This window comes from Archocentrus centrarchus, chromosome 20 (genome assembly GCF_007364275.1).
Source record: "Archocentrus centrarchus isolate MPI-CPG fArcCen1 chromosome 20, fArcCen1, whole genome shotgun sequence".
Taxonomy (NCBI): Eukaryota; Metazoa; Chordata; class Actinopteri; order Cichliformes; family Cichlidae; genus Archocentrus; species Archocentrus centrarchus.
Genome location: NC_044365.1, coordinates 12886495 through 12913293, shown reverse-complemented (window position 1 = coordinate 12913293; position 26799 = coordinate 12886495). Strand labels below are relative to the sequence as shown.

Below are 26799 nucleotides of genomic sequence, written 5' to 3'. Positions count from 1 at the left end.
TTAGGATCTCAGTCTTTTTAGCGTGTGTTCTCAAAGGTGAAGAAATGAGAAGAGGAGAAAATGAAGGAGATGGGAAAAAAAGGTGGAGGAAGAGCAGGATATTTTTCTCCAGGCTGAACTGGAGAAGCAGCAGAATCTTTGTGGAAAAACTGTACACGCTTTGTATTGTGTCTCTTTGTGTATTGCTTTCATGTCTTGGAGCTTGCACTCCCTACCCTCTGTGTTTAGCTTCCTGTTGTTCCTTCTCTTTTAGTAGCTCTCTCTTTCTTTGCAGTGCTTCCTCAAGCATCACTTGCAAACTTTAACCCCCCCCCCCCCCCCCCCCCCCCCCCCCACTTTCTTGAAGCTTGTATTGCGTCTCTTCAGCGATTGGTTCCATTTGTTGGAGTTTGTATTGTGTCTTGCTGTGTATTTCTTCCAAGTTACTTCAGCGTCCTGCTTCAGTAACATCTCCTTGTGCTCATAGTGTCAAAAGATTTTGGTGGTAACCTGTTGTTTCTGGGTAGGTCAGCAGGATTTTCTTCTGTGTGTCACTCTCTTTTTGAAGGGAAAGACAGCTTGAAGCAGCTTGTTTTTAATTGGTGGATTCAGATTCAGACATAAGCAGTTAGTCCTAATGTAAAATTGTTTTTTCTGCAATTAAGCTTGTTCAGCTAATTAAATTCAAGAGAATTTGAGCCATTTTGCTTTTAAATAGAGGTCTTCAGTGTTGTCTGAATTTTTCAGCCTTAGGTTTTCTCTTGGTTTGCTCCTATATAGAAATTCTTCAGTTGTACCTGCTATAATGTGATCAATAATAAGAAATGTGGAGGGACTGCACTAGTTGTGATAGAAAAGTTGTGTAATCCTGAACCTGCTCCTTCTGTGGCCTGAATCCTGAAATGCTGGCTGACGGAAAGCATCCATGTTACTCAATGAAGCAATTCATCACTGAATCTGCTTGAATCCGGTTTGACTCAACAGACTGTATAGATTTCTCCGTCACCTGATGCTGAGGTCATCCAAATGACTGTGGCTGTGGTGAATGGATACCAGAGGTGGCAAAAGTACTGACATTCTGTACTTAAGTAGAAGTACAAGTACTTATGTTAAAAAATACTTTAGTAAAAGTCGAAGTACTGGTTCAACTCCTCTACTTAAGTAAAAGTAAAAAAGTACACGCTCTGAAATGTACTCAAAGTAAGAAAGTAAAAGTAGTTTTTTGGAGGATGTTTCTACCTGCTATTTTTGTGTAAAACAAACCGAACCTCATTATATATTATTGTAATAATATAAAATAGTACATGAGAATACAAATGTTATTCCAATCTAAATTTAAATTCTAATGAATGCTCTCAGCTTGAATCTGTTATGTAGGACACAAACTGTGAAAGGGAATTTAAACCCAGCTCTATTCTCTGTGTCCTCCATAGTAGAGGGTGACTGTGCCTCCACCTAAACACCAACATGAGGATACTCAGGGGTTACAGTGGGATTCAGAAGGTGGAGGAACCCTAAGATCAGCTGTAGTGGCTCTGCATGGGGAGAAGAATCACAGCTTTCTATTGTGAGCTGCAGTAAATGATGCTGGTGTGCAGGCTGTGATCAGCTGACCTGCTGCTGCTCTGAGGTTTACTGCTCTGTGTGGATGAACTGAACTCACAAAGATGTAACCCAGTATTTCACAGCTATCTGAGCTGATCTCCATCCCCTACACTGACAGCATACAGGCTGTAGAAATGTTGGATTCAGTGAATGAATCTCAGCATCAGCAGCTTTGATTCAAACTCATCTCTGCTGCACTGATGTAACCTGTAACTCTGACCATGAACACAAACACTGTGCTCCAGTCCACCACAGAGCTTTACTGTAAATACAGTACAACAAACTAACCTATTTATTAAACACTAAACTGCAGCATTTTCATAGAATCTTTGAATTACACAAAGTCAGCATACTTCAGTTTATTTTCCAGTCCTTACCTTTAATTCTAACCTCTCTTCTTCCTCTCCTGTCCTCTTTCTCCATCTCTGAGTGAACTTCTCTCTCTTTGCTCTCCCTGAAATACAGCAGCTCTTCTTTTAGCTAGCAGACACACTGTGTGACAAACTGCACACACTTTGTGTGTTTGCTGATATTTGTTGAGCATTTAGAAACGTTGCATTTACCTGCCACACGTTACTCCCTTCATGCTCGCTCCTCTTCAGTAGCGCTAGCTAAGCTGTTTATGTGCCGCAGCGCAACTTACGGACTCGGTCCGGCCCGATTATAGCGCTATAAATGATACATTAATTATATGGGTTTGCGCATTTAATCCCTTTGTACGAGATAAGCCCCGGTGATGGAGGATACGCAGTACGATTGTCTCTTATGTGTTATTATTCCTCCATTTAGGCTCAGATCGTTTTATGTTTGAAGGCGCACTGACCGGAAATGCAAACTTCTCTCTGACGTTAAAAAGTAACGAGTCTGTTTGAAAATGTAAGAAGTAGAAAGTACCGATACTTGTGTAAAAATGTAGGGAGTAAAAGTAAAAAGTAGTCAGAAAAATAAATACTTAAGTAAAGTACAGATACCTGAAAAATCTACTTAAGTACAGTAACGAAGTATTTGTACTTCGTTACTTCCCACCTCTGATGGATACAGATAATTAATGGATGCAGACATGCAGCTGAACACTTCCTCTAACATCTGTTTCAGCTCTGCTCACATGAGGTCCGACGCAGGAAATAATGTGACCTCAAACCACAATTGAGGTCTTCACTTTTTTGGAATTTCCTATTTTAACCGGCTGCAGTACTCTCCCAATTTATGGAATTAAATAAAGCATTTCTTACCTTATCTTATCTTAGCACGTGCATTCTGAGCGTGCTGCCATCGAGCTCAGCAGGGCCACGTCACAGATCGTTAGCATGGCTGTATCATGTATTAATCATGTTACATTTCTTTCCATGGGTGCATGAATTTAAAACAACTCTCCTGCTAATTAAACATCTCTGTGTTCAACAGCCAAATAAATAGCACAATTTAAGTCTACAAAAGTCTATTTGCGATATTGTTACGTTGAATGTACATTTTGCTGTCTCATCATGCCCCAACAGGAAACGAATAAGTCAATCTAGAGTAAAAGTTTGGACACACCGGTACTGTAGATGTAGTAGTCTACATTAAAAAAGAAAGATAGGACATGTTTTTTTGGTGCAAGTTCTTTCATTTTTCCAGTGCCTTTCTTTCCTGACACTCCTGTCTGCCAAGGCCTCAGTGAAAGCTGTCACATTTTAAAAGCAGCCTTTCATGGAGTCTCAAGTCTGGAGAGTTTTACCTGCAGGCTGCCGCAGCACTTCAGCTCAGACAAGCCAGACGCGGACACATTTATTTCTCTTCAGTTCAGTTTACTCGACCATTCTCTTTTCATTCACTATCATTTCCATTACACGCTCCTCAGATAAAGCTAACAGACTGGAATGGACAGCCTCAGTTTCCTGTGGGAGCCGGCTACTGTATTTAAGTACACACACATATTATACAGGAATGATAAGAAAACAACACTGATGGCTGTTTGCCAGTCAGCAGGGCTTTCTTTAGGCTGTTCAAACACATAATAACACTGGTGTTTCTCACGCTTTTCCAAGAGATAAGCATGATTGGAATCTTGGAAATTCTGCATGTTACTTACTGTAACGCCTTAATGGATACTTACAGCAGGCTGTAATCATTTTACCTTCCATAAAAGATGATGCTGTCGGAAAACTAAAGCATTTCTTGTGTGTTTAAGTTGAACTTATTTGTCACACAGATTCAACTTTTCTTTGTCATCTGCTTCACGCTGCGAATGCTGTGAATACTGTCGCAGATGACATAATTTGACAGATATGGAGCTTTCACGTAGTGCGAAGCAAAAAGCTGAAGGCAAGAAAAAATGATGAGTTCAGATAAAAGACCCACATCGAGGCTCCAGCTGGCAGTCGTGTCTATGGTTTCCACCAAAGCCATCTCCTCAACGACCGCATGGAGTGAGACCATATGATTGCTGTAAAGGCCTGAGGGCAAAGAGGCTAGCTAATGTAAAGGCAGCAATTCCCTCTGCTCGAAGATGAAAACAAGATGTGTGAGAAAGGTGAGGGTAACTGAGAACTTTGTCATTTATTCTGTTTCACTGGGAGAGTTTTACATGTGCAGATGGTATTTTTGGCACAAATAAACTGTGTGTGGTGATTATGCCACGATCAGACTAAACGAAATGACTACTCAGATGCATAATTGGTGCTCGGAGGCATTCTTTATACTTGCAGTCACTGATCTGCAATTCCTTCATGTGGGAACAGCCAGTTGGACTTCAGCTCATTTTAAATCCATGTTTCTATTTCGCACGAAAGAAAGAAAGAAAGAAAGAAAGAAAGAATATATAATATTGGACCTGAAGCATATTGTTTCGCTGTTCACACTAGACTTAAACTATTTGCAATCAAAGGGGTCACCCTCCTGCTGGCCATTACAAAGAATGAAGGTTTAAGACACTTGTGCATCTTTTATATTTATTCTATATTGATAACCATACATTCTTGTGTTTGAGTGTTACTAACACACAAAATAACAGCATCCCCCCCCCAAAAGAGCTGGAGGAGGTGGCTGGGGAGAGGGAGATCTGTACCCTAGAAAATGAATGGATGAACCTGACTTTTGTTCTTATATTTTAATGCAGGGTCACGTAAGGGGTCAGAGTTCATGAAATATCACATACGCCACCAGTAGACACACACATTAGGTGAGGAGATGCATGGCTATTGATGATGTCACCAACAACATCATTGCGTATGTCCTTGGTTGTAGTCCTTGGTCCTGAGGACTGATGGCTGTTATTCACCCACATCAGTGTGTCATTTTCTTCTGATAACAGGGTGATTCTGGGCTAAAACCACAATAGCCTCATTTCCTTGCTCTAAATCACATTGCAAAGTAGGCTATGATCTAATTAGGTTGTTCAGTGGTGTCTGCGGTGTGATGGGGATGTAGTTCACTGACACACACCCCTCGAAACCCTTTTTTTTTTTTTTTTTTTTTTGTTAATCTGGGAAAATGATGACTCCGGTTTTGATGATCTACACCTTTACACATACTTTTTGTTTGGCACAAACATGCCACGCATGGCAGTAGATAACCACAGCATTTCAGTTTTATAACTATGGTTTTTAAAAAATATGGCAAAAAAAAAATACAATTCAATGTCTTTGTACTTGTAATTTGATCTTAGAGCCACAGGATGGAGACAATGAGCCAAAGTCGAACTCCTTCCTCATTGCGTGTTTCATAATATTTACAGTCTTGTGCTTATCTGTGGCGAATTGTGGACAGTCTGCCTCTTACTCTGATGTAGGGTAGGGCAAAGTGTTAAGAGCCCAGCAGATCTTGTCAAGCACCAGTAAGAATCAATATCTCATAATAAATGAAAGCGAATGGAAGCCATAGCTCCGATTGAAAAGGGATTTAGGCCTGGCTGAAAGGAAAGCACATGGTGACAGAGTGGGTTGTTTCAGTGATGCAAATATGACACTCAGGCAATGATCACCACGCAAGAATAAACTTCGGTATAGAGTCAGCCTCCGTTTTAGGCAGAATGGCATAAGGTAGCCCACCTGTGCAAGATTTCTTTCCCTGACAATTTTGGGCAAACGAGTCAGCAGTCAAAGATTAAAAAATAAATTAGATATTGGATACATTATAATTTACAGAGTTGAAACACATGCTGCCTTAAAAAAAAACTATGAGTTACTATCACAGTTACATTTCACAACTTGTTATAACTTGTTGCTTCATGCTTTCATCCTTAGTAAGATTTATAACTCCATTATAAAACTGAAACCTCTCTGGCAAGCCTCTATTGATCGACCCGCCCACGTATGAGTTATGCTTTCTGTTATTGGTTAGAAATCAAACGGATGCTGCTGGACTTAAGATTTGATTGGCCCATGTTTATGCCAGTAACTGTCTTCACGCACGGCCTATGCAAATCACCGAGTAGAAACGGAACAGGCGAAGGAGAGCAAAGCGGGCGTACTGAGCATAGGTAGAGGGGACGGACCACTGTTGCCCTTCATCATTTTCAGCACAGTTTCATACTGTCGCGGACTTCCTGGTGCTCGCTTTTATCGAACTGCGCCAGGATAGATTTATATTTATACATATATATCTATAGTTATTTATTGAACCGCAGTGAAAATGGCGCAGCCAGACAGCAAGAAAATATTCTTTGAGAATCTGTCGGGAGCGGGGAAAGCCATTGCAGTACTGACGAGTGGAGGGGATGCTCAAGGTAAAGTGTCGAGTTACACTATTTGTGGATACCGTGGATATGAAGCATCATATCAGTGAGGACAGGCCCGTAGAGGGCGAGGATACACACCTGTGTCATACTGCTCTTTCCTCCAAGTGGCGAGGTTTTTATCTGACACTTAGCAGCAGCCGGTGGGGCTGTGTAGTCAGTGAAACCGTGATGTTATGTGCCTTTTACCAGGTTAGCCGGCGTGCTAATGCGACGCATCCTGCTACCTCGCTAACAGCATCATCCTGTCACTGATCCGGAGGCATGTTTGCTGCTACGCACAGAGACCGGCGCGGCGGACAGATGCGTCAAGGTCGACCGGAGCGGCGTCGCCGTTTCCTGTTCACAGTTTATTAGTGCATTATAACTGAGGGGTTGTGTTAGCATTTAATTAGCTTATAGCCCAATTAATTTAGGCTGTGCAGAAAACAGATGGTAAAAGAGCCCGGCGCTGCGGTACCATTAAGGCTGATTCTGTGAAGGCCACTGACGCACGGATGGGAAACTCTTACACAGCATCTTTGTCGTGTTAATTTTCGATGAGACTAGACACTTGAGGTATTTCTCAGCGCAGTGGAGGCCAGCGGTGGTGGGATGCCAGGATCCTGTGTACGTGATGAGGAGCATATAACTCATCTACGTCTATGCGTCAGAGAGGAAACCCGGGTCATGTGCTCACCGGCTCATCCCGTAATTTCACTTAAGCACATGTTCATCTACTACTACCGCGCATTGTGGTAACAAACCAGCTGTTTAGGAAAATGAGCTCCATCTCTTTGGGAATTCACTAACATAAAAAATCCAAACCTTTAACTGTAGTTACTTACCAGTTATGTAATTTTATTATTAGGCCCACACGTGACCTGCGTAGTAAAAGAAACCAGAGCCAAGAGGGAATCCATCCCAGCTCTGAAAGTGGATTTTAAACAAAATTTCAATAAATATAGATTTATGCTAAAGAAAATATGTCACAATCCGCTCTCCTCATGGCTGTTTATTCAGTTTGCCAACTTCTATTCTAGGATTTCTTCTTCAGCTAAAGATCTTTAATAAGTTTGCAGTAATTTAAGACTCAGGGCCATAATTTGGCTTTATTTATGAAATATCTTTCCAGCCAGTAACTTTCTTCTGATTGTGCTCATGCTGAATGGAAAGTTATTAACGAACTGACTGTAAATTGTAATGCAGCAGTGGAAAAAAAAGGGAATGCTGTCTTTACTGTTGAACCTGATTTAAAATATTCATAAATCTCTTCCCATTTTTTGGCTTCTTGATCCAGATATCGATCCAGTATAACCCTGAGAAGCCGAGGTAGCATCAAACTTATGAGAAAACAGAGTCCAGCTTTAGCATTTGACCATGACACAAAGGACTAAAACTGCTGAAGAAGCATTTTTATGTTCTTTATACTGTAACATTATTTATGTTGAAATCTTCTTTAAATAACTAGCAATGAATTGCCACCCTAAACAAGTATGAATATATTAATATCTAATTTAAACAAATGCTGACCTTTTTTTTTTTTGGAAAACCACCTGTTATTGTTATTTAAGTGGATTTCTGAATGATTATTATTAATATATAACTGTTAATACTAGTGTTCCTATTCTGTAACATTCTTTAGGAGCTCAACTGATGAACGTGGTGATTCAGAAGCAATGAATCCATGCATTAATTGCAGAAAAAACATGCAGAGCTGGCCCCAGAGCTAAGCAGTGAGCTTGTGGCATGTTTAACTGAGGCCGAGCATCAGTGTCAGAGTACATTTTGCAGCCTCGGCTGAGTCCTTTCAGTCACCCCGCAGGAGAAAGTGTCAGTCATGCAGAAGCAGAGATGTTCTGCTTTGATAGAGACCTCAAAACCTTCAGCTGAGGTATCTGTGTGATTAGCTTCTCATATATTCTGTCTCTGTTTTCACCACACTCTGAGTCTGATGCCCCGCTGATTAAACCAGGCTCTTCATTTTCGCAGTTATGTAACAGGAGAGGATGTCCGGGACTCACACACTGGGCTGTATTGTTGTTCCTTTTCCAATAATTCTGAATCTTTTGCTGGCTTCATAAGCCGAACACATTTCAGAGGTCTAATTAGTTCCCTTCCTTCATCTCTGTCTCCCCTCCTTCCCTAATGGCCTAAACCTCTGTGTTGCATAGTAACAGCACTTCTCGGTTCACCGGGAAACTCAGTCCTTTCTTCCCTTGTTTACATCTTTTCCACTTAGCCAAGTTTCTGTCCTCTTTCTGTGGGTAAAACATTAGGATTTGATCCCCTCCGTCTGCATTTAAGCATTGAAATTCAAGCCACAGAGCAGCGTCTTACTGGTTAACACGTTCACTCGGACTAATTGCAGAGGAGCCGTAGGAGGAGCTAGGAAGCCTTTTGACCAAAAATGGCTGTGCTTTTGTGATGTGAAAAAAAATCCACAAGAGACACACACACACTCACACACTCTATAAAAACACAAAGGCTGGGCTTACACACAGTATCTCCCACAATCAAGACACAGAAATACTTAGAGAAAAAAAATTAAAGGTTTTACAGCTGCACACAGATTAAATAAATATCCATGCAGCTTAAACCGTGGGACAGCCATGCAAATCAGGGTTTTACCATGATTTCCTGCAGCTGAAACCCGTGTATTTTCCCTCTCTACAGCTTCCTGTCAGGCATAAAAAAAACAAAAGTTGCTTTATGGTTAAGATTTCCTTTCTTTTTCAGGGATGAATGGTGCCGTACGTGCTGTGGTTCGAATGGGGTTGTACGTGGGGGCAAAAGTTTATTTCATACATGAGGTGAGCCTTACATTTATGCACTACTGACACATTTCTAGCACTGGTTCTGTGTTAATGTGATATTATAGTAGCACTTCCGAGAAAAACATCCCTGTAATAGATTTAGAAGACATTTTAGCCCAACTGTAATGCTTGGATTTGTGTGATTTTGTTGCGCGTTATGTGTACAGTACTAGCCTGCTCTCCATGTATGAATACAGGGATGTTTATTTTCATGTAGCAGATGTTAGAGGAGCTTTGGGAAGAGCCACCCTCTGGTTTCTCATCCTGTGATCCCAGCACATCTGTGTGTGTGTGTGTGCGGGTCCTGCTCGCTCGCAGTGGGCTGTTACATAACAGGCTTTAGAAGCCTGACATGAACACTCTACCCCCAACTCAGGTAGCACAGTGTGATGATACACAAGTTTTATAGTTAGCAATGCAAATTTCATTGGTTTTGAATTATGTGGAAACATTTTGATCATTTGAAATGATGATGATGATTATGATGCACTTAGCCAGAAGTTGTTTGGAGTGCGCGCTTGTTTTCTTAGCTCTGGTATGTATTTTGTAAGAAGTGTATTCTTTTTTTTTGTGTGTAATCAGGGATATCAGGGTATGGTGGATGGTGGGGATAACATAAAGGAAGCCACATGGGAAAGTGTCTCCAGCATGCTACAGTTGGTGAGTAATTCTCATGGCTTGGATTATACTTAAAGTGAGGTTTTTCAAACAGTTGCTCTGTCTTCTGTGGACTCCTGGTTTATGACAGAAACATTTGAGTACTTTTGTAGTTCTTAGACTTCATTTGCAGTGTTTCCTACATATAGACTTACTTGGATGGGGTGACAATTACATGTTAACAACATAGGACTATTTGGCAACTCATTTCAGCATTTTTTATTTATAGGAAGGAACAATGTGATTGTGATTGATTTACTTGTGAACATTTGCTTCCAGTAAGCAAACCCTGGCTCTTTCCTGTCTCAGTTTTTTCCTGGCTCACTGGTCAGGCTGCTGTTGTGATGGTAATCAACACCATTCAGCTGCTTCTCTAGAGAGGATCACGTCCAGTTGGTTGTACTCCAGTTACACTGTTTTGGACTGCAGCTGGCGATGGAAGTCCTTGTTCTGCTCTGGTGATTCGCTGTGAGCTTGAGGAACCGTTCTAACTAGAACCTGCAGCAAGTGGAGACCTGATTGAAGTCCCGCTGTGCCAAATCCACCAAGGCTGCAGTGGAGACCTTGTAGTGCTGTCACCAGCTGCAGTCCAAGAGAGTGCAGCTGGAGTTCAGCTGCAGGATGGGAGGCTCACTAGAGAGGCAGCTTATTTTACCCAAAGTGTTTTGCAAATAAAATGTTTGCAGAGGAAACTATTTATGCATGCACATTCAAGACGCTCTCATTAAACCTGCCATCACAGGCTGTTTATTTCTTGACACCTTTACTGTAAAATTGCTCAAATTATTATGTCATAACTACTGGGTCCCCATACCGCCTTCGCCAACCATAAGTAGAATCTAAAACTGTGCAAAACACTGTCTCACAGACAGTAATGCACAAAAGAGGAACATGTAAGTCATGTGAAATTGAAGATAAGGCTGTTTAGTGGTGACAGAGTACATCCTCTAACATCCCAGCAGGCAGTGTGTTTATCGGCAGTGCTTATTCTGTTGAAATGCTTTGAAACAAGAACCCCAAACACAAAAACCACCACAGAACTTGAAGCCACGTGAGTAATCGTGTGATATGGGCTGAAGACACTTTCAAAACTTGTGCATTATTTCCGTCAGGGTGGGACTGTTATTGGCAGCGCTCGCTGCAAAGAGTTTCGCACTCATGAGGGGCGCCTGAAGGCTGCTCACAACCTGGTGCAGCATGGCATCACCAACCTGTGTGTGATCGGTGGAGATGGCAGCCTGACTGGAGCCAACCTCTTCAAGGAGGAATGGAGCGGGCTGCTGAATGAGTTGGTGGAGCAAGGTAGTGGAGACTGTATTTCTCTGCATTCTGTATTTTCAATTAAGAAAAAAAGGACATGCAGAGTGGAAGTTTATATATTTGAGGGTATGATTACACTGCTGAAAACAGTTCTGACCTTAACAGCATGTGGAGCATGGAGTATTTTGGTTCCATACTGAGAATCTGTATCTCCTGGCAGTAGCAGACATTTCTATTTGTAGGACCTGTTAAATATTCTTGGATAAAAGATATTACACGGATAAAACCCCAGTCCAGGCCTAACCTTCTTTCCCTTTCAGGTTTGATTGAAGCTGATGCCGTTCAGAAGTACTCAGCCCTTCACATCGTGGGGATGGTCGGCTCTATCGATAATGACTTCTGTGGAACAGACATGACGATCGGCACTGACTCGGCTTTGCACAGAATCATTGAGGTGGTGGATGCAATTATGACAACTGCACAGAGGTGAGCAGCCATAATTTCAGTGAGACAATAAACATGCAGCTTGACATCTTAAGCTCCATCCACATACGACGGCCCAGGTAACTTTTTAATGTATTTGTGAGTCGCTCGTGTGCCAGCCGACAGCACTGGCGGCCGTTTCGTTCACTCGCCTTGAGAAACGTTGAACTCGGCACTTCAGCTGTCAACATTAGAAGTTGCTGAATTTTGTGGTCAACACGTCGCCGCTGTCTCTTCCTGTGTGGACACACCTTTGAACTAGCAATATGAAAAATTGACTAATGCTAAGTCTGTTCATATTTATATATAGAAACTTATTGCTTTGAGGTGTATCTGTGAAAAAGGCTTATTTAACTACATAGCCGTCTTAGTTTTTTAACAAATTTGAATAAGGAACAGAAGAACAATAATTTAAAAGTGTAGCAGGTGATTGTGATTTCATCTGCATTCCTCAGCAAATAAATCTGTACTTGGATCCATCAGCATTGCTACATCATATTTTCTCTTCTTATCTTTCAGTCACCAGAGGACATTTGTATTGGAGGTCATGGGCAGACACTGTGGGTAAGAATGGATAAACTTTGTAGCAGATCCAAAACCATAACATTTCAGTCATTGACAGACACCATTATCACCTGTGTGTGTGTGTTTCTTAGCTACCTGGCCTTGGTGAGCGGCCTGGCTTGCGGGGCAGACTGGGTGTTGATCCCTGAAATGCCTCCAGAGGACGGCTGGGAGGAGAAGATGTGTCAGAAACTATCGGCGGTAACGCAACCAGATTTGTTTCCCCCCGCAGTGAACTTAGAGAAGTGTAGTATTGCGGGGGTCTGTGCCATGTAATGTTTTATTTAATCTGACAGTGTTGTTGTTCCTCTTCAAAACTTTTCTTTTTTGGATTTTCTACGAGGACTTTAAATCATCAAACACTATCTTGAGGTTTTATCTGATATGTTACTGTGTTTTTTTTTTCCTGTTTGAAAACATGCCAATGTTCTATGATTTAGACCCGCTCCAGGGGCACAAGGCTGAACATAATCATAGTTGCAGAGGGAGCCATTGACAGGCATGGGAAACCTATAACCTCTAGTATTGTCAAGGATGTGAGTACCTGAGTGTTAAGAAAGGGGAAGCCAGAAGCACGGAGACCTGACTGATGTAACCCAGTCCTCTGAGCCACAAACAGCTGAAATCCTCTGCTACAGTTTTTGTACAGTATGCACATTACCTAACTCTGTAATAATAAACTGCGAACAAGCAGTAACAAAGGCAGGATTCTGCTGATAACTAAGTGTGAACACAAGCTGTGGTGACACCCAGGCTTTTATTGTGAAGTAATCTGTCCTCGGCTCCCAGGCTGTCATCACTGTCTGGCTCCCCCCGTGCTTCTGAAAGCCCACGTCACAGCCACAGTCTCAGTTTTTCTGTCATGTTGTTTCTCCACCACGCCCTCCTTGTAGAACCGAGCAGGGATGAAAAGGCTGAATATCATAATTGTAGCCGAAGGGGCGATTGATCGTAACAACAAATCCATTACCACTGAATATGTTAAGAATGTAAGTACAGAGTGTAACCAGTTCCAGCTTTGACTCCCTCCTGAATGACCTCTACTACTGTACTGCTGCCCTGGTGTGGCTTTGTTGCTGTGTTTCTGGAATGCTCTGTCAAGCACACTTGCTAGTTTGGTAAGCTAGCTTTCACGGTACTGTACCTGCCAAAGCACTGCAAGACACCCTCACTAAACCTCACAGCCAGACACTGGCCACATAGCATTTACTCCTAACTGCTTCACACATAGCCTTTTTTTATAAAAAATAAATGGACTTTTTAACTGTAAATTTGCTCAGAATGAATTATCATTATAATACTGTATGATTACTAACCCATTTTTTAATTTGGAAATCTTTTTTTAAATAACAGACTTTATTGTTTTTTGATTTAAAATTAAGAGCTCCTTTCTAACATGACTGAAAAATTAGAACGGCTTGCTTGTGCTTTGCTGTTTCCCCTTCTCTTCAGCTTCAGATCGTGCTGATGTTTTAGTCCGTGATGTGCCAGTTCGTGTACATGTGTTTCTGCAAATACCTTTGTTTTGCATATATTAGAGACACAATTATACCTTTGACTACCATCTATAATATGCATTAGATGAATTTAGGCAGCATTAAAGCGACATTTCACCCAAAAATCAAATCAGCGTCTTCTTTTCTCTGGCCTGTAATGCTATTTATCCATCTAGATTATTTTGGTGTTTGCCTTCTGTTTAATGTACCAGAACTAACTTTCGGTAGATTTGTGGTGCTCAGAGCGCCAGAATCCATTTGGAAACCTCAGCAGGAATGCGTTTCAGAAATCGTGGCTGGTTATTAAAAAAAACAGACAATGAAAAACCCCACAAACCTTATTCTGAAAAAGTTTAATGTAGCTTTGTTGTTTTAAACCAAACTGCAACTAGGCATTGCATCATTATGTGGACAGAAGTGTGCGTGAACCTGTGATGAGACGTTTTATAAATGCATTTGTTTATTTATTTTTTGCTGCTTTGACCAGCACTGGGCAAACACCATTATATTCATGAGAAAACAGACAAACCTCTGGAGCTGGGTAGCTCCCAGCAGAATGTGGTGATAAATGGCACCACAGGCCTGAGGAAAATGTGGAATTTTGATTTTCGGGTGAACTGCCCCTTTAAGGATCCGTTACCTAATTTAACAGCTGTTATTTTCATGAGAATACTGATGACATGTGATGCCAGATTATCTGCTAAAACCTGTGTTTTTATCCTGGTAGCTGGTTGTCAAATGCTTGGGTTTCGACACACGAGTGACAATTTTGGGGCACGTGCAGAGAGGAGGAACCCCATCTGCCTTTGACCGCATCTTGGTAGGTCCACCCCTCTGGAGTTATGAGCCAGGGCTGTGACTTTTTTGCTGAATGTTGAATTAGTTGAGTAGAAACCAAACATCTGTTGTTCCTCGTGCTCAAAAGGCAGCATTTGTTTTTTTTCTGCATCATACGATAACAAGATGGTACTGTTTTGCTTCTGGCCTGCTGGTTAAATAAAACATGCTGTTGAGGTTGCTTTAATTGACATCTTTTACTTTTTGGCATTTTACAGGCACATTTACTAACTGAGAAACATATTTATGAGCACTTAAGGTATTATTCCTAATTTTAGAAGCCATAATATTATCATATATCGTTTATTTTTCACAATTTCCATGTTTGATTTTTTGGTTATTGGAGCATTTATAGTAAAAGTTCCCCATCTGCAGTAATTTTTTTGAGGAGTTGTCCAGTTGCCCAGAGCATTTCCTCTTTAATCCTGCGTGTGTCTGAGGAGAGTTGCCCTCAGGTTTTACGTTAAGCATATTAACAGATTTGTGGACACATGAAGAACTGTGTGCCAGTGAGAGTGAGGAGCATCCCTTCATGTTTACTAGAGATGAAAACAAAAACAAAAAAAAAAGATGGATGTTTGAGGCGAGAATTTTAGATTTAGAGTAAATAATGAGAAAGCTGGGGAAGAATGTGCTGGCAGAGAAACGATGAGTGTACAGGTGAAACAAAGTGATGAGGATCCAGTTTAATCTGTGTGTTTCTCATATAGGCCAGTCGTATGGGTGTGGAGGCGGTTCTCGCCCTTTTGGAGACCACAGCCAACACGCCGGCCTGTGTGGTTTCTCTGTGCGGGAACCAGTCGGTGCGCGTGCCTCTGATGGAGTGTGTGCAGATGGTAAGTGCTGTTGTGGGCTGGAAACAGTCCAAGACCTTCACACAGTCGATACACACACACACACACACACACACACACACCCACACACACACACACACACACACATATTTACAAAACTACAGAAGCTGAGGAGAGAGAGAGGCAGAGTCAACGGGGACAAAGAGCTTAAGTAATGATAACAGACAGCACGGCATGGAGTGGCACTAGTGTCCACAAGAGAAATTGTTTGAGAGGGAGTTATTACTGGTTAATCATTATCTGAGAAATTTGGCAGGGTTGCTGATGATGATGTAAGAGGAACACCATCTCCATAGAAATGCACAAAGAAGCTTTGTTGTCGTTCGCTCTCCTTGTTTGGATTTTGACAGAGCTCAGAAGGAAGACCTTATTGTCGAGACAGGAAATTTTGTTCGAGGTGAAAACCAGGTTGTGCATTCGTCACCTTGTGTTCCTGAACACATCATGACGTTTAACTCTTGTTTTCTCTCTCCACACTTGAGGACACTTCCTCCTACATGCAGCAGTTGTGACTCTTACAGTGGACGCTTCAAAGATCAAAGACTTTGCATGCCGATATATTTATTCCTAGCTGATGTAAATTAGACAAAGTGAAAGTGCTTTAGGAATTGCAGTGCATGAATACTGATTTCAAACAGTGAAATGTTTCCTTTTTTTTCCCCCAGACTCAAGAGGTCCAGAAGGCTATGGACCAGAAACGCTTTGAGGAGGCTGTTAAGCTTCGGGGCAGGTATGAGTGACAGACCACTCCGTTATACAAAAGCTATCACGTCCCTGAACTTCACTCAGTCTGATGTTGCTCACTGCAGATGAGGAAAGTGGATCAAGGTGCTATTTTAGAACCACCAGTCTGTTGTTTACACTCAGTATTCAGCAGGAAGAGCAAAGAGGCAAAGAATCAGGATCATGGAGATACTTTTCAAATACCCCACCTTTAGTTTTGATCTGTACTCACTGTTTGGAACAGATGAGCTGACTGTCTTTGTTTTTACTGCAGGAGCTTTGAAAACAACCTGAGGACATACAAACTGCTGGCTCATCGTAAACCAGAGTCTGAACTGCCCACTGTAAGTCAGCGATGGTGTTGTCAGCTTTGCTCACTCCTAACGCACACACAGAAATGAAAAAGGACAGAGGCAAGCCCCCCCCCCACAGAATACCTGTAGAGCAGGTTGTTTCTAGAGTCGAGTCAGCCTCCCTTAAGCCACCGACACTGTCCTAAGGTTCTGCCTACAAGTAACGACTCAGCTATTGCCATTGTAATGTGCCTCGCTGCTGCTGTTTTCAGTGCTGTCCTTGTAAAAAACAGCTGGATCCAGAATACTTTATTTATCCAGAGCAAAAAAAAAGTAACGTACAAACCATCAGGCCCCAGTGAGGATTGAACTCACGACCCCTGGTTTACAAGACCAGTGCTCTAACCACTGAGCTATGGAGCCTCTGTGGCACACCCTTTGACTGAGTAATCATATAAGTATTATTCTGACATCAACCTGAGCAAATTAGTGTTCCACAGTCATCCGTGTCAGTGGTTCCCTGCTGTTCAATATAATAACTGTTATTAACAGCTGAGCATGTTATCCTTATTTGCTGTGAAGCCTAAAGTTGTAGTCAATGTGGGCCTCATATGGGGCCCAGGTGGCTTGCCATTGCTGTGCAGTGATATCAGTTCACACCTGGTTCCCCCTGCTGTGGGTCAGACTTGTTCATCCCTGCCAGGAGCTGTGGCTCCGTAGGAGGTAGCTCACACTGAAGATCAGTGAAGTAGAGGCAGCATGGCGGACTCCATGCTGTGGAGCTTGCCTTAGGGTCTGACCCCCCCCCCCCCCCCCCCCCCCCCCGCATCTGTGATAATGACCAATGTAAGCCTAGCATGTGGCTGAGAGTACACCAGAAAGCATCTATTGATTTCTTCTGTAGAGCGTGATCAACCGTGCTCCAAACACAGTTTGTTACTTGGTGGAATTAGATCAGCTGTACCAGTTAAACCAGAATGATGGTGTAATCTGTTGCTGTGCATTTTATGTCTTCAGAGCAACTTCAACGTGGCAGTGTTGAATGTTGGGGCCCCTGCAGCAGGCATGAATGCTGCTGTCCGTTCAGCTGTAAGGGTGGGGATCTCTGAGGGGCACAAGATGTTTGCTGTCAGTGATGGCTTTGAGGGATTCTACAAAGGACAGGTGAGCCTTATAGCACTGCTGCACGTCATTATAATCTACCAGAGGAGTCATCAAACTAATGAGATTTCATGTTATTTAAGTGCATTCATAATTTGCAGCTTAATAAAAATCTTCTGCGTGTGTCTCGCTTTTTTTTTTTTTTAATCAATATCTCAGAGAGAATTGGCTTAGCTTGATGAGAGTCAGACAGTGCACAATCACACCAAAGCATAATCAGGGAAACCCAGGGGATAATCTGTCCAGATTAATGTAAACCAATTTCCCATGCTGACTCTCCCTGCTCAGCTCAGCTCAGTCAAAGCAGATGCAGTACCACAAACTAATCAGTGGAGGGAAACAGACTGTGCTCACTGGGCTAAGAAACACAGCCTCAGACTGACAAGAAAAAAGGGATGATCATCAGGTTACCTATCACCAAAATGTCAGGGGCTTTTTGAACACAGAGTCAAAGGAAGCAATACCTGTGTGACCTAAACACTGTACTGATCTGTAATCTGAGACGGGACTGTTTCTTTGTTGCGTGACTGGTAGAACTGGTTTCAGACTCCTCTGTTCTCTTTTGACCTTCTATTAGTGAAACACTGCTCAGAGTGTGGGGCTGGCTCAGTGAACAGCACTTAAGAAACAATCTGACCATTTATCTTCATCAAAATGTCTCTACTGTCACTGGTTAGTTAAACATCCTGTGTGAGACCTGGCCAGCTGAATTCAGACTGTGCCTACTGACCCTAAGAAGATTAGACCAGAGGGAATAATGGATTTCTATAATTCAGTACTCAAGGACTCTCACACCTCTGTGTGTTTCCACTGGAGCAGTTACGCCGCTACATAAAAGAGATTGTCCAGCAAATTAACTGTTCTTCACAATCCAGGAGGATGGGTCAGAAAATACACAACTGTGACCAACACAGGTTATGAGAGCTGTAAGGTGTGTTTTAAATGCAGCAACACAGAATCAGTGTTTTGAAAGGGATATAATATTGACCATGTAATGATGGGACTACATTCTAGTGTCTGTGGGACTCTTAACATGGAAAAATAAGAAAAAAGGCACCTGAAGCTATTCACTATCTGCTCTTTACAAGTTAATTATTTGCAGAGTTTATGAAGAGGTGAAACACTAAATTAGGAAAAAAAAACAAAAAAAAATGACACATCGCTAACAGCTGATGTATTTGTCTCATCTCATTGTCTCGTGTCCCTGTAAGAAATCGAATGCATGTGTTGCTGTTGTCGTCCCCTCAGATTAAGGAGGTGAAATGGGGTGATGTCGGAGGTTGGACGGGACAGGGTGGCTCTCTGCTGGGAACGAAAAGGTGAAAAGTGTTCAGCAACTAGTCAGCACTATACCGCAATGCTTTTATAGGTGTCCAGAAAGTTTATGCATATAAATAATACTTGTTTTCATAATCCTCAGAACACTTCCTGCAAAGCATGTGGACAAAATTGCCGAGCAGATGCGAAAGCACAGTATAAACGCACTGCTGATTATTGGTGGATTTGAGGTACGTTTTTTTTTTCTCCGCTCTTTTGCTTTTAATTGTTGCTAAATCTATCACTAGATGCTTCTCGTCTTTAAGTGTACAAGCTTAAAAGCTCTTGAGTGATGACTATTGATGACTTTAGCAGCATTATGTTACAGCAAACAGTGCAATGTTGAGCTTTTCCATCAGCCTTATCCCATTTCATTTCAGCACACCACCATATGGTTCCAAGCATAGTCATGTGCAAAGCTGTATTTGAATGAATTTCTCTGCCTAAAAGCAGAACTGTAGAACTGCAATACTGGAAGCTAATTTTCAGCACTGTATGCTAAATGTTTAAAGTATATACATATATGGATGAGAAAGAAGGATCCTTAAGTTGATGTATTTGAATTAACAGAACACCTGCGTTTCTTCAGCCATTTCACGCACTCCTGTATAGATGCTCACCAGCTTTACTTTTCCTTTGATGAATGCAAGTAAATGAGTTATCCTGTGTGTGTATGTGTGTGTGTGTGTGTGTGTTTTTTTGAGGGTGAATGTGGAGTGGTACCTGTCTGTTTCGCTGCTGTCCGTTGTGATAGACCTGGCTCCTCCCCTTGGCACCCTCCACTTATGTCTTACCCTTTCCTTTGTGGCAAGTAGCACCTCTCAAACAAACCAACCTTCCAAACCGCTCGCAGACACTAAACCCCTTGGCTCTGACCTGCAGGCCTTCCTGTCACTGCTGGAATTGTTAACGGCTCGTGGGAAATATGACGAGTTCTGTGTGCCCATGGTCATGGTCCCAGCCACTGTCTCCAACAATGTGCCGGGCTCTGACCTCAGCATTGGCGCTGACACGGCTCTGAACGCCATCACTACTGTAAGTGATGGGGCCTGACAACAGGAGTAGACAGATATGACACAGACACACACACATATGCTCACATAGCAAGCAAGCCAGCTGTGTTTCAAGAAGGGAGAAAACACAAATGTTCTGTTTTACCAGTCACCAGCCTGTCAGGGGATCATTTGGAGGAAATTCTTGTCGCAGTGGCATCTGTCAGCCACATCTGGCACAAAGCCTCCCTAAAAACTAGAAATTCAGACAGACAAACTGAGGCGTGACTGGTAAATGTAAATGTAAAACTCCCTTCCGAGCAGGTAAGTAAGCGAGTGACAACATGGAGGCATGCTGTGAGGTGCACGCGTGTCGTGGCCGCCATGTTTGCTCCGCTTGCCCTTCTCTCTGTCTGTCTGTGCTTGCGACGGTGTCCTCTGACACGTGGAGATGAGTGGCTGGCCGCATGCAGGTTTTGATGTCTACACATCTGCAGAGCACAAGCTTAAGAGCCTGTAGTTCAGGTAACGCGTGGCGTTTTTCAAACAGGAATCTTAGCTTGGCCATCATCTTCTTCATGTCCTCGTCTTGTGTATGCAGACTGGATTAGCCCTGCTTGTCCTGCAGCATATAAGCAGATATGGCTGTCATGTGGTTGTTATATGCCGTGTCACTGTGATTTGTTTTCTGAGGCCCACAAAACACACAGCTCTCTGTCCTGTCTCTTCATCTATTGTCTGTCTCTGCCTGTCATTCTTCCCTCTCCTCTCTCTGTACATCAACTTCCTTTCTAGATTACGTGTTCCCGTATCTCTCCTCGGCTCTGCTCTGCCACTCCTGTCTTCATTTTCTTTTTCTTTTCTCCGCCACTCTATTCACCCTCCTGTCCACCCGTCCTATCTGCCAAAGGGAAGCCATAGCTGCTATCACACGGAACGTGCCGGAATGGCAGGATACGCTCTCGCAAACTGAGAGAGATTCACCCCTCTCTCTCTCTCCCAGTGGCCGGCCCTCTAACGCGTTTTCTATATACTGCTGCTTCAGGCGTTTGAGAGTCTGCTGCAGCTGTATGAGGCTCGCGCTACCTATGAGGAGTTTTGCATCCCGATGTGTATGCTGCCTGCCACCATAAGTAACAATGTACCCGGCACCGATCTAAGTATCGGGGCAGACACGGCCATCAATGCCATCGTGGAGGTAAGGCAGTCAAACCGCCGCCGGCAGAGCTTTGAGCGCTTTGTTTGAGATGCTTGTGCAAGAAACTGAAAATGATCCATGATATTAAGATATTAAGTATGGTCCAGTGCTAATACTCAGCAAACTGTCTGGATCCAGAAAGTGATCCATTACCATTTTCTGCACCTCTGGTTTTAGGTTACAGTTGCAGCATAAGGGCTACAGGACTCTGTGAGCTACAACTTAGACTGGACTCTAATTCTAACAGCAACTTTAAAGGCTTAGATTTATTGTGCATTCATGTGCTGCTGGAATAATTGGAAAAAATGTTTTTCTCCTGAGCCCCTTCACATCATAAAAACAACACAGAAAGATGGAAGACTTTGGTACACAACTCTCCAAGTTGTTTGAAATCATGCACAAAAGCACGAATTAAAATGGTGCCCATTCAGGTATTGATCAATGTTTTTGCTAACATTTAATATGTAATATGCTAATGTTGTAGCTGTTAGCTTGAGTCTGTGTAGAGAAACACATTCATTACAAAACCTTTTTTTTCTTAGCTCTGATAAAAGGTAAAGCAACTGTTTATTTATTATATGCTGGAAACAGCTATGAATGTGTTGTATTGACACATTCTTACTTAAAGCATGTGGACACACCAAAGAACGACTTCCCATTTTTGGAAGATGGGGCTGTCTGCAAAGCACGTGAATTCACAGCATCTCACATTTTTATCACTGTTGCAGCTTCTGAACTGACCCTAGATTACCTGATATTTACCTGATTGTCAGCACTGGGCTATCAAAGTTACCCCCCCACCCCCAGCTCAGGTAGAAAAAGGTTTCTAAATAGAATCTAACCAAGTGTTTGCATTCGAATTCTGAATTTAATGTTACCGTTTGATGTTGTTCTGTCATCTTTCGCAGGACTCCAGTCTGTGCGGCGAAAGCGGCATTTAGCCTGAATCTGTTGTTGAAATGTAGCAAGTTGACTGTTTGCTAAATAAGCATGGTGCTTTGTTGTTGTTCTACTGTGTGGGAAGTCTTACGTTCACACTTCATGACCTCTAATCATCGGGTTTGCTGGTTAGATTTCACAACACTTTGATGGAATAACGTGAGCTCAGAAGCACAGACACAAATAGGTTAGCTTGTGTTAGCGCTTATTGTGTACTAACTTTGTGAGCTCGTGTGCGTGTGTCAGACATGTGACCGCATCAAGCAGTCAGCCAGTGGGACCAAGAGACGCGTGTTCATTATTGAGACTATGGGAGGCTACTGTGGCTACCTCGCCACTGTGGGGGGCCTGGCTTCAGGGGCTGATGCTGCTTACATCTATGAGGAACCATTTGACATCAAAGATCTGCAGGTAAGACACAACCACACACACACACACACACACGTGCACTCACTCACTCACCATAGAGGCAGTATGCATTCATTATTTAAATGAATGCTGTTGTGGTCATTTTCAGTGCTGAAGTAGGTTTGCATGAATCCCGGTTCCAAAATAATCCCTGTGGAGCCCCTCAGTTCATCCGCTGTCTGACATATTCTCCCTTCATTTTGTTTATTTTCTTATTGTGCAATAAACAACAAACAGTATTATATGAAACCTCAGAAATAACTGAGCAAGCAAATAAAGCGTTCCAACAAAAACAAACAGGGAAAAGTTAAAGGAAACAACTACTAACAAAAAGCTTGGTGCTTGTATTAAAACTCACAGATTCAATAATGATTGTAATAATGATGAAATCTGTTATTGCCTAGAAAGTGACTCTAACCATTATCACATTATGACAAAAAATTCGAGTAAAGCTTGTTGAATCTGTGCCTTGAAGAATTAAAGCAGTTCTGTAAGTGTAGAGATTTCAGCCCAGGACTAACAATAAAGTGGCCGTGTGAAAATAAGGGAAAGTAAAATAGCCCCCCCCTTTAAGTTTCAGGCTCAGTTCTTAACGTGTCATTCCTAGTTTCATCCACCAGATGGCGCACTAGCTTGATTCTAAGGCAGACCCCGCAGAACCACCTATTGATTAACTTCACTCACGTGCACCACTTCTTCCCGCAGGCCAACGTTGAACATCTGACAGAGAAAATGAAGACGAGCATTCAAAGAGGTCTGGTCCTTAGGTGAGATGTTTACAGACAACACGTCTGAGCAGTGAGCAGCTGAGTTGCTGCAGTATAAACATGTGTTTGCTCCTTGTACAGTGAGCAAATATTATGGTGATGTCAACAGTTTTGTGATGCAGCTGTTGCTGATGACATCAGGCTAGCGTGAGCATCAGCACAAACACATGCCGTGAATGTGCCTCTACTAACACTTTGTTTCCCCTTTGTGTCTGTTAGGAATGAGAACAGCAATGAGAATTACACAACAGACTTCATCTATCAGCTGTACTCTGAAGAAGGCAAGGGAGTGTTTGACTGCAGGAAGAATGTGCTGGGACACATGCAGCAGGTAGGCCGCTTTCCCATTGTATAAATAGTCAGCGGTAGCATCGCCTCCAGAGTGCAGAAGTAACAATTTCCCATATTTGTATCATGAATATGCATGTTCCCAGTTCACATGGGTGGTCTTTGTTGTGTTTTGGATTTGTGTATCTTGAGATTAGCGCAGAAAAAAAAAAAAAACTGGAACAAACAGAACTTTGATGACCTCTGGGGAGAATTTGGTTTGTAATGGAATGCAGCAAAGAAAAAGAACCGTGGATGCAGAGAGGTTTTAAAGATAGCGCAGCCGAGCACATCAGCAAAGTGTGCGTTAAATTGTGGAGGAAAGATGAGTGAAGCTTCTCAATTCCTTCCAAAGGGAGGAGCGCCGTCTCCATTCGACCGTAACTTTGGGACCAAGATCTCAGCCAAGGCGATGCAGTGGGTCTCCAAAAAGCTGGTGGAGACATTCAGACAAGGTAAGGTTAATGCTCCACTCGCATATAATTAGACCTGTGGTAGTGGATCCTCCCTCCCTTCAGAGGCGTGGCCTTTGTGAAGCAGATCTGTCATGGAGGCACTCTGCCTGACATTTTGATGCATGCTTATCCTCTCAAAGGAAATGAATTATTGATCATTTACACTCATCAATGTAGCATTTTAATGAGAATATACATACTTTCTCATCTGACAGATAACTATGAACGATATGATACAACCGACCTGTGCACTGTGTGTGTATTAAGGTCACGATTAAAGTTAAAACTCCTCTTTGTTTGTTTTTTGTGTCTATTTCTCTTACACATGGATGACATAAGATGAAGGTAAATCCTTTTTTTCTTCACGCTGGCTCCATGACCATCTACACCTTTATGTTTAGCTCCCATCCCATGTTTCATTTTAGCACCACGTCCCAGTGTGTCACTCTCACTGTTACATCTTTTAGAAGACCACATCCTGTCCAGACACATGTAGGATGCAGCTATAATCTGCCAGTGCCTCACAAATGTATCGGCAGCCACCATGCGACGCTATTTCCAGTCCATTTCTTACAATGATTGTCTGGAAATGTGCGAGTATGGGCTGTATGAGCAAAGCACACGTTTCTTTTTTTTTTCCCCCGCTTTTCCCACATTTTCTTGTTAGTCTGCAGTGCTTTATCTTGCTTCAGCTGCTTTTTTTTTTTTTTTTTTTTTTTTAGCAGTAATGACTTCCATATCAGCACCTCTTTGTATTTAGGTTTGCTGTTGTGTTCCTCTTAAAACCACACTGCAGCTGTTTTGTTTATTGAGATGTTTCAGATAGCCACAAGCTAGCACAAAAAAAAAAATATAAAAGTGAAACCCCTCAGATTCTGCTGAATGTTAAAGCCACTGGGAATTTAGGCAGAAATCATAAAAATGGTTTACAGAGGCATGCAGTGGGCTGGGCTGGACCCTTTGGTGGGCCGGTTCTGGCCATCGGGCTGTCTGTTTGACACCCAGGTTCTAGATCAGAGTCTTGCAGAACTGCTGTGATTCATCTTACTTCCCTTTTTGGTTGTTCACAGCAACCCATCTGAGAGAGTTAGGGGTGCGGGTGCTGCTGCCATCTGCTGGAGAGGCAGCCGTGGCTGTTGGCGGGTGGCTGCTTGTGACGTTAATAAAAAATGAATTATTAAACTGCTAGTATTTGTTTTGCCAGCTAGCAAAGGCAGCAGCTTTATGCAGTTAAAAGCTTTGAAAAAAAATTGCGTTATTTCAAATTTGAAGTGAAACTAATGTGAGATCCTTTTATTGTTACTCTTTTGTGCATAAAGATCCCAAATTACACAGTTGGAACGCTGCCTTGGATTTTGGTTTCCAGTGGCTTTAATTCTATGCTGATGCATGTTTGCGAGATAAAGTAGTTTCCTGTGTTTGCACCTTTGATTGATTCAGTGTTTGTGTGCAGGCCGAGTGTTTGCTAACACTGAGGACTCCTGCTGTCTGCTGGGAATGCGCCGCAGGACTCTGGTCTTCCAGCCTGTTGTACAACTCAAGGATGAGACTGACTTTGTGTATGTAACTCAGCAGCTCCCTGGGACACGGGGAGATTTGTTTACTCAAAAACTGGGTAGCCTTTGGAATAAGCTGTAGACTGTAAACTTGGTTTCTAAAATGAGAGAAAAAAAATGCTGATCCTGAAGTTTCTTCATCTGTCTGCAGTCATAGGATCCCCAAGGAGCAGTGGTGGCTGAAGCTGCGTCCTTTGATGAAGATCTTGGCCAAGTACAAGACGAGCTACGATGTCTCCGACTCTGGTCAGCTGGAGCACGTCGTACACAATCGACCAAAAGATTCGGACGCCTCAGTAGCCATGTGAAGGCCCGCGCAGAATGATGGATGGTCTATAAAGCCCGGTCTTCGTGTATGATGGAAGTTTTGTGAGGTGTCAGTCATTGTGTTGTAAAAGAGCTCCAGTGACCATTCTTCTGGCCACATACTGTGTTCAGGTCCTGTCACTGTCATTTCCTTTAGTGGCATTCCTCTCAGTCTCGTCTTAAAATGCTCATGAACTCTAGTCTAGCCTCCCGTTATCCCATGCGCACATGTTCTTGCACACAAGCACAGCTGTCCTGTCACGCATCTGTGTGTCCTTATTGCCCTTAGTGTTTTTTTAAATTGCACTTTCTGAGTCTCGACTTGCTTAGACATTCTCTGATTCCAGAGCTGCAGAACAGGCACTTTATCTGCAGTAAAATCCAGTGTGTATTTTCTTAGAATGAGTGTGAGGTTAAGCATATTTATGTGAGACTGATGCAATATAGTTCTGCTGCAAGCCAAGAGAGCGCCGTGCTGTGCTTTAAAAAAGGAAACTAATATTTATCTTTTAAACATTTATTTTTGCTTGTAAATGTGGATATATTAAAAATGTAGGCACTGACATACTGAGTTGCTGTCTGTTACGTTGCACCAACAAGTTAGATGTACATGAGACCCACAGAATAAAGTCATACTTGAGATGTGTGCCCGAGTGATTTATTTCACCCTGAATTATTTTGCAGTCAGATCCTTAATGTGACTTTTTTTTTTTTTTTTTTTTTGTGGTTTTGTGATCAAAATCAAGTTTGCAGCAGCTGACTCTTGCTGAAGCCAGTAACCAGGTACAAGCCAAGGAGCCCAAGTATCAAATTAATGAGCCCTGAAATTGATGTGTAAATATTTGCTGTTAACCGAGTGACAAGACGTGGCACAAACCAACTGCAAACGGATGCCAAAAATGCACAAATAAATGAAAAAGAAATGCAAAATGGCCACAAACCAAATATAAAAACAATCTCCACAACAAAGTGGAGACGAAAGATGTCTGAAAAACTACCAAGACATGCAAAGTAACGACAAACTACCAAGAGATGTCAAATTCCCACAAAAAAACAAGCTACAAATAGATTGCAGAATTACCACAAAGAAACACAAAATACAGCATAAATAGA

General features: G+C 42.4%; 1 protein-coding gene and 1 non-coding gene across 10 annotated transcripts; one reads left to right on the top strand and one right to left on the bottom strand.

Moving 5' to 3' along the window:
- Window positions 1–6009: 6009 nt before the first annotated feature.
- pfkpa (phosphofructokinase, platelet a) lies at window positions 6010–26332 on the top strand. 9 transcript variants are annotated; one of them, XM_030757112.1, is made up of 23 exons: window positions 6010–6289; window positions 9017–9090; window positions 9676–9753; window positions 10863–11052; window positions 11331–11496; window positions 12013–12057; window positions 12150–12258; window positions 12951–13046; window positions 14281–14373; window positions 15101–15226; window positions 15910–15974; window positions 16242–16311; window positions 17278–17424; window positions 18670–18740; window positions 18842–18929; window positions 20776–20928; window positions 22114–22278; window positions 22981–23042; window positions 23262–23373; window positions 23725–23824; window positions 24164–24169; window positions 25278–25383; window positions 25532–26332. In XM_030757112.1, the coding sequence occupies exons 1-23, from the start codon at window positions 6196–6198 to the stop codon at window positions 25686–25688; spliced, it is 2373 nt and encodes a 790-aa protein (XP_030612972.1). In that variant the 5' UTR covers window positions 6010–6195; the 3' UTR covers window positions 25689–26332. The 9 variants fall into 9 exon arrangements, with proteins under 9 accessions (XP_030612972.1, XP_030612976.1, XP_030612971.1 ...); XM_030757116.1 differs by lacking the exon at window positions 24164–24169 and adding an exon at window positions 19621–19773; XM_030757111.1 differs by lacking the exon at window positions 12951–13046 and adding an exon at window positions 12498–12593.
- On the bottom strand, window positions 16611–16683 carry trnat-ugu (transfer RNA threonine (anticodon UGU)). Its single transcript has one exon. It is a non-coding gene; the product is annotated as a tRNA-Thr (tRNA).
- Window positions 26333–26799: the final 467 nt, after the last annotated feature.